The sequence below is a fragment of the Amia ocellicauda genome, chromosome 2, assembly GCF_036373705.1.
Source record: "Amia ocellicauda isolate fAmiCal2 chromosome 2, fAmiCal2.hap1, whole genome shotgun sequence".
In the NCBI taxonomy this organism is placed as follows: Eukaryota; Metazoa; Chordata; class Actinopteri; order Amiiformes; family Amiidae; genus Amia; species Amia ocellicauda.
The window spans coordinates 34,409,638-34,430,656 of record NC_089851.1 but is presented as its reverse complement, the minus strand read 5'-3'; the positions used below and the strand labels follow the sequence as shown (position 1 = coordinate 34,430,656).

The following is a 21,019-nucleotide window of genomic DNA, read 5'->3' as shown; positions in this document are numbered from 1 at the left end:
TTTTCTATATTATGGGAAGCTCTAAGGTTATCCATCCTCTTGTTCAGGTCACCTTTGTAGCAACTCAGCAAGTGTACAAACATTTAGTGGAGTCTTTGTACAAATGACTCATTCCTAGAATATATTTTCCTGGTAGGAGTTTCTACCCCTGGGGAGTAAAGGTGAAGAATGAATTGGGCTCAGGAGTTAGGAGTTGCCTTATTTGGGCCAGCACCTCATAGAAGTGAAGACGCTGTAGTGTACGGATGTTCTTAAGTTACATTTATGTATATATATATATATATATATATATATATATATATATATATATATATATATATAATCCTGATGAAGCGCTGCTTGACCGTGAGACAGGACTATAATCTTTATCGATGTATTTATTTATTTATGTTGGGGAGGTCTCCATCCAGAACTTGATTAATATAGGCTGATGATGATATATGTATATATATTACGTTGTCACTCAAAGCAGGATCCCAAATGAATGGCTGATCCCGGCTGATTGCCTCAGTTTGAGAGATGTAAAATAGTTTTGTGTAACACTACAGGGGTTCTCATCAGATACACCTTTAAATTAGTTTCAGCAGTGTACTTTGTTGACAGCATCACCTTTCATATTAAAGTAAGGTCATTAATAATCAGTGAAAAAGATGATGAGCCAGCTATAACTGAATGGGGTAATACTGAATGGATCGTTAATTGCTTTCTTATTGAGGAAATAAAGAGGATCCAATTAGTTTTTGTACACCAAGGGCCTGATTAGGCAAAGACGGCAATGGCGGTTGCAAATTATATCATTGAAGATGAGTGTTCTGTACATTTACTAATTTTTGCAGTTGTTGAGATTAAGTTCATTTGTATTTTACAATCACATTTGAAGTACACTTCTGCTAAGTACATTAATGTATTTGAGTAATTATACATTGTACACTTCAGTGCACAATCTGCACAATTTTCAAGTGTCACTACATGCAGAGCCACTGCATTGGAGAATATATAGGCCTTAGTACACTTTAGTATTTTCTATATTATGGGAAGCTCTAAGGTTATCCATCCTCTTGTTCAGGTCACCTTTGTAGCGACTCAGCAAGTGTACAAACATTTAGTGAAGTCTTTGTACAAATGACTCATTCCTAGAATATATTTTCCTGGTAGGAGTTTCTACCCCTGGGGAGCAAAGGTGAAGAATGAATTGGGCTCAGGAGTTAGGAGGGGAACAAAGCAGCCAACAGAAGAGTCTTTCAGGATGAGAGGTGAAATGAGGATAGATAAGTGATTGAAGATAAGAGGTCAGAGAGATGGAGAGAGGGGTAGGTGAAACCCTTGTGTTTTACATCAGAGGCAAGCAGAGATACATAGCCAATGAAAAATTTTACGAGAAGTTGCATTGATAAAGGTAGGTGGATGATATACCAGCAAATTGGTGCTTTGCTGTGAGAAAGAACTAGGTACCAAGACCTGTATAGAGTAGGATTGACAGACCTGCGTTTTTAAACCCTTTGCTTTTCATTGCAACTGGATCTTTCAGTTGTGTAATTAACCTAGTTAGTATTTAACCTGCTGTTATTTTATTAATTATACCATTGTAATGTGCATGGGTGGAACAAAAGACAGAGCCACCCTAATTCGAGAATCCTGGATAAGATGATGTTATTTAAATAACGAAGAATCCAAAAAAGAATGGATCCTAACACTGGGTATTGGAAAAGTGGGGTTAACAGAGGGAGACAACACACTAAAACACATAAGAAGGTTAATACAGAACAACCAAAGAACAATGACTGAAATGTAAAGGGCTGAGAGAGAAGAGAGGCGGATGGTTTGCTCATGTAGGTCCAAATAAGTGTAACGAAACAGGAGAATGCAAGAGTTGCAGCATGAGAGTAGAAAGTAGTTTTTCTATTTAAAAGAGTTTAATAAAATAGTACAAAATTTCCAATCAAATACACCTTTACATTATTTTGTGTTGGACAGGAGACAGTAGCTCCTTACATATTAGTGTCAGGTCATTATCAGTGAAATAGATGGTGAGCCAGCTGTAACTAAATTAAGTAATGCATCATTAATTGCTTTCTTATTGAGGAAATAGACTGGATCTTTACAGTTAAACCAAATTTAACAGCTTTTGGTCCAGTATGGCTCAAATATATTACTATCACCTGCATTACCCTTCCCTTCAGACATGTTTGTTGCTTCAGAAATTATTTAGAAAATAAATGCATGTTATAGATACTTCCAGGTGCTGTGCTTGTTTGCTTTTCATATTGGTTTAATTTAGACCCCTACAGTAGTAAGCACTGAACACAACCTTAGTACATATGCCCGGTAATGTATTATGGGCTCTAGCCTGGTTAAATCAATGTGCATTTCTGTTTTGCAGCGACAGCCCTGGGCTGACATTCAAACTTTCACTTTTTGTAGCTTCAAGGTCACCAGCAGCTTAAGCTGATGGGTAGCCAAGCTGTTGATGCAAGCCAGAGGAGATAGCATTTAAGATTTGAGATGACCTACAGTGGGACACTTTCAGCCCTGCAGGCAAACAAGAGAGAGTGTATAAGGGAGGGGGGCGTGGGGCGAGTGGATGCTCAGTTAGTATTCATGCAACAACAAATGTTTGTGAACAGAATAATGTAGAGTTAGATCATTATGATAGTATTGATTGGTCTCCAGTCATGTTTGTTTTATTCCCTGTGTTGTACAGCAAACTAGGCAAAATGGGCTGATCCTTTATCAGCTTTTGCTTCAGATCCACTTCAGTACACCTTTTTATTGTAATATTTACCAGGGAATGGGATAAAACTGTGCTTTCATAATTGTTTTGGTAAAGTGGTCTCTTAGCTAAGCAGATGCTCAGCAACTACTGTGTCATTTTTGGGTTTTGTTGCATAACGTATGCTGAAGTTCAGGGGGTTTGTTTTTCTCACAAGCGCCATTCCTTAGAGAGGCGATTCAATCAATGAATAAAACGCATTCTATTTGTATTTGTAGTCCACCGGTGTGTAGAATACCTAAAGGCATAACAATCAGTGTAAAATATAATCAGCACAGCATATTCCACATCTGCAGTTCACCTCAGGAGATCAAACCAACAGTTTGAATGACAAAGTTATATAATCACACATTTAATAAAATAAACAGGAGAGATTAGCCAGCTATTTGGGTCAGTAATTGGTTGTAATCTCCTTGAATATTTGGCTTAAATTGAAGGGATTTATAATAATTTTATCTACTGGAGCTATAAATATATATTTCCTCTCTAGCAGGAATTATTTCTGAATCTTTTTTTCTAAATGTGATTAAATCACCATCATTTTTTCTACTTGAATTTGATAGAGAGAACGTGATTAACAAACCTGTTATTTTCAATCTCCATTGGCAAATATAAATATAATTCATTGCTTAACTTTGTCACATCTTCTGTTTTTTTCTGTATTATAGAAGGGAATTACAAATTAAACATAATAGTGAATTCATAGTAATAGTAATGATATGAATTCAGCATGAATGTAACCCCTCTGGCTTATTTTATACTGCCAGTACTTGTAGCCCATATAAATGTCATTATTTCAAAAGGAATTACGTTGTTAATCATTTAGGGTACAATTCTAACAAATTAATCTTTTCTACATACAGGATTTTACAAAGTGAATATGTATGTGAACAAAGAATAATATGTCATGCTAATTATTCAAATTAAATGTGTTCTGTCTGTTTGTTTTTCTGAACATTATTGTGACGCTTTTTATCAGTATCACTATTTAGCAGTGTCAATTTCATTCTTGAGAGGAAACCACATAGTTAGTGACTTTTTGACTGTATACAGCATTCTGGTACATTCTCTTCACAAGTCTTTTCAGTTCTGTATGAGGAAAGGAAAGGGTTAAGGTTGGAGCTCTTCTTGATATTAAAGCAAGTGGGCAAAGGAAGGCAATACAAGCAGGTCTGAAGTCTCAACTAGGCAGAGCATGCAAAAGAAAGTACTGATGCTAAGTCAGCAGGGACAGAAGAGTGAAATTCAATTTCAGCCAGTCAATCTAGAAAAGTTTCAGTGAAAAGGTGCACAATATACACCCCCACACACTCACCTTCACCATGTACTGTGGTAAATTAGGCTTTGGTACTCCTTATTCCCCAGAGAAGGCAGATTCTATTGATAAAATAACACTCCTAGAAATTCTCAACACTACCATTCCTTTATGTATACGAAGACTCCAAAGCAGCACAAATGTGTTGCTATTGATAAATAATCACAGCTTTGCCAAATATTAAAAACAGGGATGTGTTGACGTAGGTATTTGGAAATGGCACATCATTTCAAACAGAACTATTTTGTAATTTGTTTTTGCTTTTTGGTTTCAGGTCCACCTGACAAGGTTCTACAGCCCACACAACCCCTGCCAACCGCGCCTCCTCCACGCTCCAACCCCCCATCGGACCCTCGCAAACACGACCGGCAGACCAGGCCCCCGAGGCCGCCCACAGGGGATAAGCCTTCGTACCCCAGTGCCAAGCCCAACATCTGTGATGGCAGCTTCAACACGCTGGCTATTCTACGGAGAGAGATGTTTGTTTTTAAGGTAGGAGGCTGGAGAAGCTACAGTTGGAGCAGCATTTCATAAATCAGTCAAACATACAGCTATGTACTCTATTTCATAATTGATATTAAGATGATGTGTGGTTTGATTGCTATATCGCATTTCAGAATTCAGCCTTCAGTCTATAAAAATCAACTGAATAAGGTTAGTGTTAATTTATATATGTAGAACATTCATAGTATCGATTATAAACTCTACTAAAACAGACATTGTTTGCTTTTGCCCAGTGAGAATAAATGCATACAAAATAAAAATCACATTCGCTTGATTAACTGACCTTTCGTAGGAGAGAAATATGGATTTCATATGTTATGCTTTAAAAGCATTTTTATTTATTTCTTTACCAGTATTTCTGAGTTCAGTACAATGTAATTGGCCAATATCTATGATTCATCTCTGCTTTTTGGAGCGATAGAAAGTTGGAGGAATTGGAAGGTAACATATTCATAACTCAGGAAGCCAGAAACCCCCTCCAGGAAAAGTGTCCAAGTCTGTCATTAGCTCTATGACCTTGGTCTGACTGGAAACTTCCACATCCTGAAAACCACAACGACACAACACCTTTCTGGCAGGGGAACGAGGCCGGCAGGGGAAAATGGCTTTTCAAGAAACAAAAATACAGGAAATTTGAAAACCTATTAATCTGGATTCTGAGCTAAAGGGTAGACTTTCCTTTTTTTTTTGAAGCATACATTTAAACTGATGGGGAAATGCTAGCATATGCGTGTTATAAAAAGAAATATCTTTCCCTTGTTGGAAACCATTTTTTCTTTAGTCATTTTAGTCTCAGATGTGCTGACAAGCAATATGTAAGGTCCACACCCACATCCAATAAAATGTATATTGTTCCTAAAGCTGTCTTGTTTTATGGATTGAAAAAAATGATGAACTATCTGATTTGAATTCGACTACAATATGGAACTGATTAGATTTAACTTTAACAGTGGTATCAGATGGAATCATGGCTTCTCTTTCTCCTGAGGTAACTTTGTCCAATCCTAATAAAAACTGAATTTTCCTGGTATATTTTTTTTCAGCAGGAGACTCATATGCCAAACCTAGAAATACTTCTACCCTTTTCTCTAAGCTGAATTAAACAGTGTTCAACAATTCAACAAGTTCAACAAGTGAGAAACAGATATAGTTTAATGAATAATATGTATAAAACTAATCAAAACATACATGCGACTGAATTAATCTGAAATGGAGATTCACAGACATAATGAAAGAGACTTTTAAGGCTGAACGATGTACGATGGCTGGCTTTTTTCGGTTTGAAGGAAGATTTCCTCCTAGCACTAACATTTAATTTAATTGAAGTCACATTGTAATGAAAGTTAAAAGGATTAAAAGGGGGGAAAACTCCTTGAGCTAGAAGCTTAATTAAAAAAAAGAAGATTTTACTACAGCCAATCCTTTTAACAGATTAAACTGAAACATTAAGTTAGATTAATAGATAAATGTAGAATCAGCTAAAGTGTTGTTGTTCTTTATTGTTCAAAATAAAATTGGCTGGAACGTTCTTGTAGAAGCATCATTATTCATGAAATTGCCATCTGTAAGCAAATCCTTCAGCATTTTCAGATCTACCTAATTAAATTTTTACTATTTGAATGCTGATAAGGCAAAATAAAAAACCAAAAGCAAAATAATTGATCATATTGTATTATATTGTCTTTCTAATTTGGCTTTCATATCCACCTACTGAATCAAACAATACTTTAGTTTAGTTGTTGTGAAGTCTGTACTATATCCTTTCATCACTGCAGTTTTCAGGGCATTTGGATTTCAAACTCTTCATGCCATTGAAAATGTGGCCGTCATTGCCTCATGTTCCAAACGTATTGCGTTTGTTGGAAGCAGGGTGTAGAGATATTTCCCTTCTGCTATATATCATTAAGACCTGCTTGGTTGACACTAGAAGATAACACTGACAATTACAAAACAACACACGCTTCTTTGGAATAATAATAGTAGGAAGGGCGAGAAGCTTAGTGGGCTGAGATCTCCTGAAAAGATCATGGAAAACATTATATATACCTTAGATTCCTTTGTTGCATTGTTTATGCAACCAAATATATTGAAGCAAAATGACATTAATAATATGCACAGGACAGATTTATCACAAAGATTGTAAATTTGATGCAAAGCCTGTGTCGTAAGAGCACCTTCTGGTTTGTCAAGTTGTAACGGCAAGAGTAACAGTTGTGTAATAAATCTAACCATTTGCGGTTCAATTTAAAGACCTTTATGTCATATGCAGTATACTTAATGATGGATGAAAAGAGGTATACTGCATGTATTTCTTTTTCCTCTTCATCCACAAAGAAATTTATAAAGTCAAAAGTGCATACATCTGCAAATAGACCAATTGATGTATATGGAATACATAAGCAAGAAATATAATTGTAAGGTTTTCCAAAACCCAATTGTCTTAATTTGCTTACATGTATTTAATGAATATAAATAGCACAAGTTTAGCAGAGGAACAGTCTTTGTGAAGATGGACATCCTTGTTTGTGACTTTATTTAGATCTTAAATATCAGTGGATATTCTTTAAAAGTTCATGCTTTAGTGATACCGATCTTAACAGTGCTGTGAAGTTTGTCATTAGGCTATGATATTTTTTTCTTCTACACCCTTTTATTCGTGTTCCAGCAATTGCCTCTTGTCATGTTTACAGTTGCACTGCATGTCCTTGCTAACGAGTCTCCTGTCTCTCTGAATGTGCGTTTGACATTGAAACAATTTGTCACTCATTTCTCTGCTGCTTTGAGATCACCATTATCACTTGTTTCTATTTTCAGTAGCATCCCTCAGCAAAAAATAGAAAAAATAAAAAATGTTGGTTTCCTCAAGGGCCATTGCCGTTATGCACCTGTTTTTTTCTTTATTTATTTTTAATTGTGAAGTACCAAGCAACGTGAATTGCTTATCTTTCCACGAGCAAGGTGTTTCTATCTCACGCTTGCGGCGCTTATTTCTCTGCACTTTGCCCTGTAAATTGGCTCTAACACTTCACTTTCTTTACTGTGATCTGTGAATATAAGCCCAGAGGCACAAAGACTAGACTGCCACATCATTGTCTTTGCTACATTACACTTTGAGAGACCAAATAGCAGTTCATAAACATACAATGTCAACACATTCCCACGTTGCTTGAACTGTTAAAACAATACGTTAAACATAAAATTCATAGTTTACCATCTAACCTCTGAAGATTATGTAGTGTAAGGTATAATAATAATCTAATATAAAGTGATTTATATGATATTTATATTTATATGATTTAAAGTGAAAGTTTTAGTGAGAAAAAGCAATTTTCAAAGCCTGATACATGTATTCATGTACACTACCATTTTAGAACACCCCAATTATTCCAGTTTTTATTGAAATGTAAGTAGTTCAAGTCCAGTGAATAACCTGAAATGGTACAAAGCGGTAAACTGACACTTTTGAGGTTAAAAATAAAGTTTAGGTTACACGCAGCTCCTGTTCATAGAAGTTACACTGTATTCCTACAATGCGCACATCGTTTGAAAGCTAATTCTCTTGGCTAGTAGTGAAGAGAATATCATGCACTTGACAAACAACACAACACATGGGATAAAAGAGAATCACATGGATTTGGTGCCCTTTTTACCAGAGGGCTTTGTCAGTTTAAGGGGTTACATTTTATTAAACAAAACGATTCCATGATTTCTTTTTTTATCTCCAATTTTTTATTTGTTCTATGCTTTAATTTCAGAGTACATTGAGACATTAAACTGCGTAAACATGCGTAAATGATTAAAACTGTTCTAGAACTGGAGTGTCAGTCAAACAAAGTCTTACCTCATTTGTAAATAACTATAGTTTAATTAAAACTATTTATAAGACTAAGAAGTCACAGAATAATATGGTTCAAACTAAGGGTATGAATACTTTTGACAGCAACAGTACGTTTTTGCTTTTTGAGTCTTAGGTGCCAAGTGAGTTGGATTGAGTTTTTTGGAAAACTAGTTTTAACTTAATCTCTCACAGGTGTACATTTGTAGTTTGATATTGTTGTATTGTTTTTTTTTTTTTTTTTAACAGTTGCAAACGAATGAACCCAACATCCATAGTTTCATCTGCTTTCAGTTAGATTCTGAAGCCTTCCAAAAAGTAAAAGAAATCTATTCCAGTTACGTGTCTTGCCCATGACATCTGGAGGTGACATAAGACAATGAGAGTTACCTTAACACAATCTACAGATTGATGACATTTCAATATACTGTACTCTGTATTATGAAGTTAATGTTACTTTGAGAAATGAGTGTGCAATAAATATTGTATAGGGTGGAGTGACTCTTAACAGATCCAGAATGTCTTTTCCAGCTGGATTTTTTGTTTCCTGTGAGTTTTGGCAAGTGTTTGCTATCTGAGTTTGGCTTGAAAATCGACACACCTTAGACTTAAAAGTCTAGATTTCTCATTGTTTACTTTTCACTTTTGAATTGAAGGGAGAGCTGGCAAGTTTCTTATCGGTCTTTCTGTCTGTTCATCTAGACCAATCAATCTATCCCAATGTCCTGCCAGAATTAATTAATTAATTAACTGAAACCTAAATTAAACTAATAATTTGTTTTATTTGATTTTTAAAATTATTTAAATTAAATAAAGTTTGAGAATGTGGGTGCCTTATATTCTTGTATATTTAACCTGAGGTTTAAAATTATTAATAAGCTCCAGTTAGGCCAATTATTAGTTCAATTATGGAACTGAGGACCAGGATTGGGAACTACTTGTCTATAACATATGTAATAATAGTTCTGCAGTTAAAAGTGAATACATTTTGTGCATGATTTTGTGAAATTATAGCTTTATAAAACATGAATAGTACATGATTTAGAATTCTAAATTATTGGTAGCACTTTACAATAAGTCTCCCTAGTTACAGTGTATTTACATAGTAGGTACTCAGTCTAATCTTTAGTTACCCTTAAGTACAGTGTAATTATGCATTATTACAATGTACTTAATGTGTAAAAATGATAAACGGTATATGTAAGTACACAATGTTCTGGTAAGGATGCCTACCTGGAGGCTACCTTTGATGCTGTACCAGGCATGGCCCACAAAAATGTACTACAGATGTAATTACTGAGTACCTACTATGTAATTACACCGTAACTAGGGAGACTTATTGTAAAGTGTTACCAAATTATTGCAAAATTATAAATGTATGTTTATAATTTAGCTAGTTTTGGAAGTGCTGCTTGGATGAAAATATTTTTTAGTTGTTCTTCTAAGTTAATCTTCTAAATAGTTTAGCTTTATTAAACTGTTTCAACATCTTATTACATTAAATAACATTTAGATAGCAGATATGATCAGAATGGTCTACAGGCATAACAGTAAGCTTGACAGAATGAGAGACGCTTGTAAATGTGACTGGAAAATGTCACCCTCTGTCTGCGGTGTAAATGTCACCTGAGATACCAGAAAAAAGAAAATACAATGAAAAGCCATATCTAGAGTATGTTGGTTTTCCAATTTGAATCAGTCTATCATTTGCAGTTAGCTGAGGTCTGTGGTTCTCACCACCCCCACATTGTTAACCAGTTTCTACCACCTTTCAGAGAGGCTTATGGGGAGTTTCTGCTTCAGCCTCTGTGCTTGGCTTGGCGTTTCTTTATGTTTCTGTGGAGAAATCATTCTTCTGTTTATTTGCATGGAGACAAAACACCCACCCATCCACAGGGATCTATGAAGTTATTTAAACTTTGTATAAACTAGCACACTCCATTTTCTAGAAATCCTGGCTCATTTATATGGGTGTATGTAGGGCTCTCTAATAAGTGAGTAAAACTGGACTAGTTACAGTTTCCATCAATATTCTTATCAGCAAGCCCGCAGGGGAGATAAGAGGCACAATCCTTTTTTTAGATTTGGGTCTGAGGCACATCGAGTTGATTATATTTCTTTCTATCTTTTATTAATTTCTAAGCATTTTACTTACTTCTTCCAAATAAATGTGTGTACCATTATAGAAAATACTCTACATCCAAAGATGGTAGTGTTTTGTGTTTTTGTAGGTCTCCACAGTAGCCTCAGAGTTGGAAATAATAAGAACATAAGAAAGTTTACAAACGAGAGGAGGCCATTCGACCCATCATGCTCGTTTGGTGTCCATTAATAACTAAGTGATCCAAAGTTCTCAGCATCAACCACATCGCTGGGGAGTTTGTTCCAGATTGTGATGACTCTCTGTGTGAAGAAGTGTCTCCTGTTTTCTGTCTTGAATGCCTTGAAGCCCAATTTCCATTTGTGTCCCCAAGTCCGTGTGTCCCTGCTGATCTGGAAAAGCTCATCTGGTTTGATGTGGTCGATGCCTTTCATGATTTTGAAGACTTGAATCAAGTCCCCACGTAGTCTCCTGTGTTCCAGGGTGAAAATATTCTAAACAGTTTCACAAACCATGTCCACGAGTAATCAAGCAAGTTATTTGTTGATAAGCAAAACTCAAATATATATGAATATGTATGTAGTTATTAGGAAGCTGTGTGTTTTATTTTGTTTAAACTGGGAAGGAGTTTGTGATTTGTTTTTGAAAAGCAATTGCTTTTTTTTCAGGACCAGTGGTTCTGGAGGGTGAGAGATAACTCAGTGATGCCTGGATATCCTATGCAGATTGCCTATTTCTGGAGAGGCCTACCTCCTAAAATTGATGCAGTGTATGAAAACAGCGAGGGAAAGTTTGTCTTCTTCAAAGGTAAGAAAGAGTTTGCAGACACAAAAGTATACTCTGCAACCAAGCTATTGTGAAACACTCAGTTTGTATTCTGGATTGACATTGGGGGCAAGGTTTCAATGCATCTTCAGTGTAGCTTCAGTTCAATTCTGTAATTCAATACAAAACAAAGAAAACAAATATCAATAAACCCTTTTTTTAAATAACATAACTAAAACGTAATACAATGTTATTTTTTATATTATTTTGGGCATTCACTTTGACAGTTAAAGTAATGGAATAAAATAACACAATGCTTTTATTGATGCAAAGATTCTGCAACATGTACAATTCAGCCCCATATGGTTTTGCTGCATTTTGCATAACAAAAACAAAGCAAACTGAAGTCACTCTAAGTATCTCAGTTTTTCCTAATAAAGCAAAGTTCTGTGTTGTTGAAGCGGAACATCATCATACAATAAAATACAGAAGGGTATTCTTTCAATCATATCTACGGAATACTTTTTTACACCTAGAAAGATTCAAAGTAATTACCAACTAAGTTATAGTCAAAAATGCATAATCAAAGGGTTTGATTACGGAATATATTATTTTTTGTCCTACAATACCTTGGACAACAAGATCATATATAAAAACGGCTTTAGAAATTAAACTCAGGGTTATCCTAGACATTTCCCTGAAAAACATTGTTCATAGTGTGTAGAGCATGTCATTTTTTTTTTTTCCCTTGCCACTGTAGCCAGCTTTCTGCACTTTTACTGCCAGGAAGCTTTCGGGTAGCATAGTGACCCCAGAGAGCATGAGAAAAGCACAGGTAAAATGACAGGCATTTCCTGTCCTGGTGAAACTTGCATCCCCCAAAGTGCTTGTTCACATATCATAAGCCCCAGTCCCCCTCCCCCACCTCTCCCCTTATAGCCTTCTGGAAAACTTCCCAACTGGGTAAGAGCTCCCTGAGGTCTCAGTGTTAGCACAATACTGTTTATTAGAATGTGAATGATTTCTCTATGATAAGATCACATGGAAATATTAAATTCCATGATCCACAGTTGTTGTTTTGTCTTGTTTTTTTATTTTATTTTTTCCATGAGCTCTGGTGAAAATGATATTTTAATTTAAGCTATATAAAGAAGCAGACCCTATCAAATAAGATCCTGTGTTTTCATTTAGGCAATGAGGCATGCACAGCTCAACTTGATGTGAAATTAAATGGTTCCGCAGCAGAGACTAGAAGTCATCCCATGTGAAGGTTAACCTCTTAAGTCGCTGGAAGAAATCCTGTCAATATCTCAACCAGTGCTCATTAATCAGCAAATAAGAATTTGCCACAGAAAGTGCCTGCATTGTGGGCAGAGCATCGCCGTGGGTTGGAAATTAATAAATATCCTGAATTCTTTGCTTGTTGAATGATGCCATAAAAATCAGATTCAGATTCATGTTCGGTTCCTTGAGCTGGCAGTATAATTGAAAACCGTCATCTCAATAAAAAGATGGATGTCATCATACTTGCTTACTCATCACCCTTTTTTCTTATTTTTTTCTTTACATTGTGTTATAGGTAACAAATTCTGGGTGTTCAAGGATACAACTCTGCAACCAACCTACCCTCAGGACCTGTCAATGTTCGGCAAGGGGATGCCAGCTCAAGGCATTGAAACCGCTGTCTGGTGGGAGGATGTGGCCAAGACTTATTTCTTCAAAGGTGACAGGTCAGTATAGAAATCCCAGTACGGACAGCCTTAAATATGGTATAGTTTTAAGCCTGAGTGTTGCTCAATACTCACTAGCAGTTAGCCAGTTTAATTGCATCCTTGGGAAGACGTCATGCCAAGGCAACAAACAGAGTGCACCGCATGTGGAAGTGCAAATCAAACTTGAGTGATACCATTTTTATTAATGAGAAGTGTGATCGCACAGCTCTTGCTGAGCTGTGATCAAATTTGTACACCTTTTCCACTCATCGCCTGATTTACATGAAAGGTGTCTGTGAGTGTTATGAATTAATAAACAAAAAGAGGAAAAAGATTTTGGATGCTTGTTAGTGATTGCTGAGAACTGCTGTGGACATCAGTTCATTGCTTTTGCTTTGGCTGTGCAGGTACTGGCGATACAATGAGGAGATGAGAGCCATGGATCCCGGATACCCAAAGCCCGTCACCGTATGGAAGGGAATCCCAGACTCTCCTCAGGGCGCCTTCGTCGATAAAGCCAACGGTATGACTCTCTACCCTTTACCACCTGCACCCATCCCCACTGAAGTGGAGGTCAAAGGACGATGCCCAAAATACACTGAAATAAAGGAGTCTTCCTAGACCCCAGTGGCAGTAATTTGATGCCACTGTTTATTCCTCTAGTTCATTGTTTTATTTGATTTGCGTTTGTGTTTTCCACAGCACAGACTACTCAAATTGCCATTTCACTATGACTGGAAGTAAAACTCTCCTCAAGGGAATAAGGGTCATTTATAAAAGCTTAAACATACATTTAAGTCTTTAAATACACTCATACAAATGCATTATTTGCTTTCTATGCAACTGAGTAGGTGTTTTGTAATCCTGGAGGGACGTAGTGGTGGGGACGATTCAATACTAAAAGTGTGCGTTGAGGAACTACAGTCTTTTGCTGTAAATTCCAAAGGCTGTTTCCCAGATCTAGGAGCATTGAGGGGGATAAGACGATAAGTTTTTTTTTGTGGGGGGACACAATGCAAAACACAACATTCACAAGCACAGCAGGGACACTATACTCACAAGTGCAAAGAAGCTGGTTCCATATGCTCTGTGGTTGTTGCCAACTTTCCAGTGGTGCATGGACACTCATCAAAGCGTGAAGGGTGTCTGGATTTATTTTTGTATTTTTTTTAAATAATTGTATCAATAGTGACTGTAATAATTGCTACCATAGACTGTCCAATAAATTGCCTCTTCGTGGCAAAAATACCGAGCTTTGATCTTCACATATTTGTTTTTTTTTCTTTTTATATATTGTGCACATCAGACACACACACACACACACAAAAGGTGACAGTGTTAGATCCAGAGAAAAACAGTGCAACATTGTAGAAATGCCATTCAGAACTTAGCATGCATGCATAATTCTATTGAAATTTGGGGACTACCAATAATGTTATACTGTCGAGTTTGTGAGTCCACATTATTCCTGTGCTAAGTGTCACAGTTTTGGGTTGTTCTTTTTTTTTCACAATCCAGATTCCCTAAATTAATCATTCAGGATTAATTAACCCTTGCAATACACAATTTGGCTACTTCAACGATGTATAGCATCTCACATCTCCTATGAAGAAAGCAATAATGCTGCAGCCAAACCCATTCCAGACTAACATGCAGTTTTTTTTCAGTCTTAATGAAAACCACATTATTCCTCAGCATTCAAGAAAACCACTCGCATAACAATACATTAAAGAAACCCTCAGGAAATCATAGTATTACCCTCCAAGTGACACGTTGTAGGGCAGACGTGTTCCTTTAGCTGCCAGATCCAGTCTGAAGGAAACAACCACAATGCTATTTTGACTTAAATTACATTTTACCAACAGAAGTTTGATTGTTAGAAATGATATATAGTAAGGTATACTTGAATCAATACTGTGTAAATGTATGTATGTATTTATTTATTCATTTGGGGGGGGTGGAAATACATTTTAGGTGTGTGAGGACCATCCGATCCAGACAGTTTGCTATCTTCTCATTAAATACATGAATTAGAAGTCAAACCCCAGTGAGGCCTCCGATTTAATGTTTGCCTCTTCTTATTTCAACGCAGGGTTCACATACTTCTACAAAGGGAAGGAGTACTGGAAATTCAACAACCACAAGCTGCGCGTGGAACCAGGCTACCCCAGATCCATCCTCAAGGACTTCATGGGCTGCGATGGGTCTATAGACAGGGAGAGGGAGCGACACCCTCCCCAGGACGATGTGGACATTGTCATCAAGCTGGACAACACAGCCAGCACAGTGAAGGCCATAGCTATCGTCATCCCTTGCATACTGGCCCTGTGTCTGCTGGTGCTGGTCTACACCGTCTTTCAGTTCAAAAGGAAAGGCACCCCCCGCCACATACTGTACTGCAAACGCTCAATGCAAGAGTGGGTGTGACGGAGGCTTGGTTTCCATGGCAGTGGAAGTATGTGGAGATGTAACCTGCGGACTACAGCCCTGCCCCCCCTAGACGGGGAGCAGGCTTTTGCCTACCCTGACGGGGGCTGACGTATTTTTCCCCCCCATCTGCTATGTGCATCTTTAGGGGGAAGGTTGTTCAGCTTGGACTCTTCCATGGTGCACAGTATCCTCCTACACACATCAGGTCTTTCTTTGGCAAAACCGTTTAGTATCTAGGTCTTACTCCCTCTGCACGCTCAAAAATCCTAGTCAACTTGCTGGAGTTAACAAGTTAACAATTCAATTTTTTATTTTTTTTTGCCTTCCTAATTATTTTTTACACGTTTTATTTTTAAACTCCCTTTAAACGTCTTATTTCTGAAGAACAAAACACCCAAACCAAATAAGAGCTTTCTCTCCAAAGAGGATTGCTTTCTTCTTTTTTATTTTTTATTTTTTTCTTCTTCCTCCACTGCTCTTGATCCTCAGCGACGAGTAGGAGTTGGGAACTCTTGACTGTTGTGGCAGTCTGTCTCGAAACAGGGGCCAAAATTCTCTGCAATATTTTTAACCGCCTTAATTATACATCTTGTTTTCTTGTGTTTTTGTATATTGCTTTGTTTGTTCGTTCAAAGAGCTGACGGTCCAAATTCATAACACTGTTCCTTTCTACCATTCGTTTGCTCGATAGGCATTGGTTTACAAGTTGCCAAGAGCCCAGACACAGACCTGATCTGCCAAGAAACGGGAAAAAGTCAGCCTGTATTTAGAATGAAAATGTTTCAGTCAAGAAGGAAGAGATCCAGGTCACACTGCGAAGAAGCCACTAAGTTGAGTTATGTTACTACGGCTCGTTCCGATGGGTGTATTGGTTTTGTAGTAAGAATCTACGAAGTAAAAGACGTGCTTAAAGTCTGTCACTTGCCTTTGTTGTTCTATCTACTTAAAAAGGTAATAAGAACAAATTGTTAGACAGTTACACTTGAAAAGGAAATTGTATGAGTTCTAGTATTCCATAGACTTCAAGGCTTTCTTTTACAAGGTCACCTGGGACATCAGGATTTTAGCACGTTTTAGCCTCTCTCTCTTTCTCTCTCTCTCTCTCTCTTTCTCTCTCTCTCATTAAAACTTTGTTTTAACATTTTATTTGTGCTTAAGCGCATGCAAGCTTCACATCTAGCTTGGGCTGACCTATTAATAAGAAGTTTAAAAAATAATAATTCCATGGGAAAGTCATTTTAAACAGGTTGCAGGTTTTGATAAATGTTAATTCTGTTAGTCTGGACTATTATTCTGCCTTGTGGCATGCAGCTTGTAGGTATGCCTACAGCATCAGCAAAGACTCAGTGTCCAAACTGTGCAGTATTCCTTGGTTGCTTTTCTTGTTATTGTTTCGTTTGTTCGTTTTCTTTTTAATTTTATTGTTTTTACTGGTACAGCTAAAACAGAAGAAAAGATCAAAACCAACTTCAAGGTATAAGTGGTACATTTAATAACTCATGTAAGCTGAGACTACTCGATACATTATGCTCTTGGCTTCTATTTGGTATACTAAGCAAGCAGAATCTTGTTTTTAAGTTTGGTCACTGTGATCTCAGAAATGCAACTTAACACTCACTTCATTACTGTATGACAGACAATGTTCGAATGTGTGTCTGTTGCATTAAAAAAAATGGTTTTCTGTTTTTTGACAGTTATGGGGACATGGATATGGGGACTATGGTTAACTTCAAAATGTAAGATTCAGAACTGAGCCTAAAATGGAAAGTTCTATGAAAATAAATAAATGGATCAATACATTAATAAAATGCCTTGAACCTTTTGTTAATTGTAGATAATGCAGCAGCTTCGACAAGTTAGGATATTTTCTAACATACATTTTTCCATTCTATTAAGATCTATTTCTGTGCTTCGTGCTTGCTTTCTGACTTTGCAGCTGCTGAACCAGTCCTGGGTCTTCCTGATAAGTAACTACATTTAACCAAAAATAGATTATGTCATGTACTTGAAGGTATTCCCCAGGACATTTTGTGGTAATAATCTGACATATTAAAAGTCAAAGGCAATTTCTTCTTCATATATCCAAGACCTCTCTGGTTACTTTCCTGGTTTCCATTTGATTTCCTTTCATGTTTAGGATTATGCACCATCTCCACATGCAACATTTAAGGCTACAATATATTTTCATTTTACTTTTTTGTTTTAAATGTTTGTATAAATTGTGTTGCTGACATACCAAGTAAAGATAAAAACACAAAATTAAGTGCAATCTGCCCCTTATAAGGAAAAATATAAAAAGCACATAATGTATAGTTCAATATATCCTGAAATACTCTAAGCAGACAGCACGAAATATGTAAATCATACAATTTTATCTGTACATTTCTCCTTTGTTCATCATAAAACACTCTCAATGCGTATTGCAGGACGATTGAAATGTGTACATGGGAAACAGAATCTGCTGATGGGATATTTCAATTTGTGAAATAGAAAGTTTAGGCTTGTTAAGCTCAATACAGGAAAAAAAGAAAGCACTTTTTCTGAAGGGGATAAAAAAGCTCTAAATGTTAGAATAGTGTCTCACAAGGTACATTGCAACATAACCACAAACTACTCTCTGTCCCAGTTTAAGGGAAAACTGAGAATCGCTGAAGGCTCCAACTTCTCTTCAGACACCATTAGACAGAGCTAAATGCATTACAACATGCACACAAATAAAAACTGTGAACAGGATGTTTTTTTTGTCCTTGAACTGCCTGAAATGTTATTTTCTCTCATATGGTTGTGAATGTCTTATCTGTCACAGCCTGTGTCTGCAGGGGCAAGGGTATCACCCAAGAGTGTAATAAAAAGCTTGCTCTGTGAAGCTCATGGAGTATCTTGCGTGTCCAACAATGTCTGCAGTGTTCAAAGATTTTGCATGTTAGTTGTCGAGATCATGGTGCTAAAGATACACTGGCAGATATAAGTAACAGTAATCGCTTGGTGCTTTCGTTATTTATTTGTTTCTCTCCATCAGTTAGGTTAATTGGTCGCACCAACAGAAATTTGTTTCCATATTGCACAAAAGGCGACAGTGCAAACATCAAATCGTTCCGCAAAACAAATGTGTAGATCTTCTAAAGGATCTGAACTGATGAAATTGCTGCTGTATTCCTTTTCAAAGCACGCTACAAAAGGTCAGAGAGTCGAGTGGAACACACTTCAACAAATGGGGATATTGGCTGAATGCATTAGCAAAGAGTATTTATGTTTACAATTTCTTAAGTGCATCCTTTGCATACTGTGTACTCTTTTTGTGGCATTGCAACACATCTGTTGTGTGATGTTACATGAATTCTTGAATTCTAAACAAGCCCCACACCTCATAGCAACCATTGAGTCAAGGGCTATGCGGTGACTATGTGTTCATTGTCCTTTATTTATTTTTTTGGTTAGTTTTTTTGGGTGAGACTAACAATTCCCAATTGTCCTCTGTGTCTTAAGTCTGGGGAGGGATATATGTTTTTTTATACTATTTTTCATCTTATGTATTCAGCATCACTGTCTCATTGTGCTGTATTTACGGAAACTCATCCTGTCAATAAATGGATCTAAATGTACTTCAGATTCCTTGTTTTCAGTCATGCAAGTGTATGATTGTTTTATTCACAATTGTCTGGTAAGGCCCGCTGAGAAACCACTGAGCCGAAAGTGGAAATGTTTTTCCTCAGATTTAATTTAGCACATTGTGATATCCCTTTCATTTTTAGCCCTATGACTTTGGACTCCGTGAGCTCTTATACCATAATTTGTTTCTTTTCTAAACACCCCATAAGGATAAGACACTGAAAAGAGACATGAAATACATATGGATTCCATTATTTGTTGAAACATCTGGAAATCATCCATACCCAGATAAATTAAATATGTATTTTCCATCCATATCGTTCACTTTTATCATTAACCCATTGCATTTTTACATTATTGATGAGATGGAATGGTTTTAGCCTTTAGGTTACATGTATTTAGTATTATATTTGTATAGTATCGAGACTTACAGTTTTGAACTAACATTTTTGGGGACAGATATATTTACATTTGCAATTGATTTTGGTCTATATGTGGTGTTGAATACTCCCATAGTGCCCCAAAATGCTTTCCAGTGGCTAGTAAAAAAAAGTCATGTTCAACTCCTTTGCTTAGCTTATTTGTTATCTGGCTTTTGCCCCTGATATATATTTAAAAGCAAGAAAAAGCTTATAGAAATTCCTGTTATGAAAATCCATCATCTTAACAAAACACTGGGGAGACTGTCAGGTACGGTCCTGGAATAAATAATCCCTCCTCTTTACACAAACACTGAAATCTCATTGGCCATTTGTGAAATTAACATTAAGAGCAACTGGACAGCTGTAAAGTCACAATCCTCTTGTGCATGCTTTACTTCTAAGATGTGGTGCCCAGCTTGATACATTGATGTAAATATTGGGTTATAACACTCTTCAACGCCACTGGTAGAAGAACATTCTGCAGAAAAATATCCTTAATGGCACAGCTGTTTCTTTAAAATTACTGCCATTAATCATGGTATTGAGCACACCCTGTATTGCCTCCCTGTCTCCGTTGCTGCTCTTTTCACAGACTTTCTGAAGACCCTTATCAGTGGCTGTTCATTCCACCATCTTTGTGTCTCTCCATCAAGAGCTCTGAAGGGTTCCCCTACAATGGAAGATACTTAAGAGAAGCAACATAATAGCAATCCCGATTTAGCATCCCTGTAAATCCTACCTTCTCTTTCTGTTAGAGTATTATTTTTTATCCAGATGTAGCCGTGTTCCTTACGAGCAGCCTCTCCTGATGTGACAACATAAAAAGAATGGGTTGAAAGACTCCCAAGTCCATTGGGATCCTGTTACATGTTCAAATGAACCCAAAAAGGGGGCTGATTTAAGTCAGAACTGAACACGGTGTGGCCGGTATTCTGACATGGTCACCAAGTGTTTTGATGGTCCAGTATCAGTACAAGACATTATGTAACTGAGCATCTACATTGTACTATCAATTACCAAATGGTTCCAATACATAACAGGGGTCTACCCTCTCCCCGGGCAAGGTCAAATGCCTAATTCATTTCAGTTCGGTTTTCCGTTCAACTTCATTGAACTGTTCCTCTTTTGTTTATTGACAAAGCCTCTGCACTTCTTTTGTTTGGTATTTGATCCTTTGTTTCTTAACAGCAATGATTTATTGTTAAAGCAATGCTTATTTGTGTAATAAAACATTATTTTATACCACATATGTAGCACTGGGTCTTCCATGACCTACATGTGCCAGAGAAATATATACAATTATTAAAGGAATGGTGTTAATACATACGGTACTATTTTCAAAATCCGATTCTTGTTGAAAAATAAAGAATGTACACCTGTGTCTTATTTGCTAAATCAAGGTTAGTTATACTCTATTGAGGGTATGAGTACATTTGGAGGCAATTGTATCAAAATGATTGCACTTCATTCACACCCACTTATTCATATTAAGCACCAAACATTTTTACATACAGGGTGAATCAATATCAATCTCACCACACAGCTGGAGTGTAGCA

General features: G+C 36.7%; 1 protein-coding gene across 2 annotated transcripts in view; it reads left to right on the top strand.

Moving 5' to 3' along the window:
• Positions 1 to 19,034, top strand: part of mmp16a (matrix metallopeptidase 16a (membrane-inserted)) — a 53,661-nt gene extending 34,627 nt beyond the window's left edge. For both annotated transcript variants that reach the window (XM_066723313.1, XM_066723314.1), the window contains 5 exons: positions 4,360 to 4,577; positions 11,194 to 11,332; positions 12,870 to 13,020; positions 13,410 to 13,525; positions 15,095 to 19,034. In XM_066723313.1, coding sequence (XP_066579410.1) covers positions 4,360 to 4,577; positions 11,194 to 11,332; positions 12,870 to 13,020; positions 13,410 to 13,525; positions 15,095 to 15,429 — 959 coding nt within the window. In that variant the 3' untranslated portion in view covers positions 15,430 to 19,034. The remainder of the gene's footprint in view (positions 1 to 4,359; positions 4,578 to 11,193; positions 11,333 to 12,869; positions 13,021 to 13,409; positions 13,526 to 15,094) is intronic.
• The last annotated feature ends 1,985 nt before the right edge of the window (positions 19,035 to 21,019 follow it).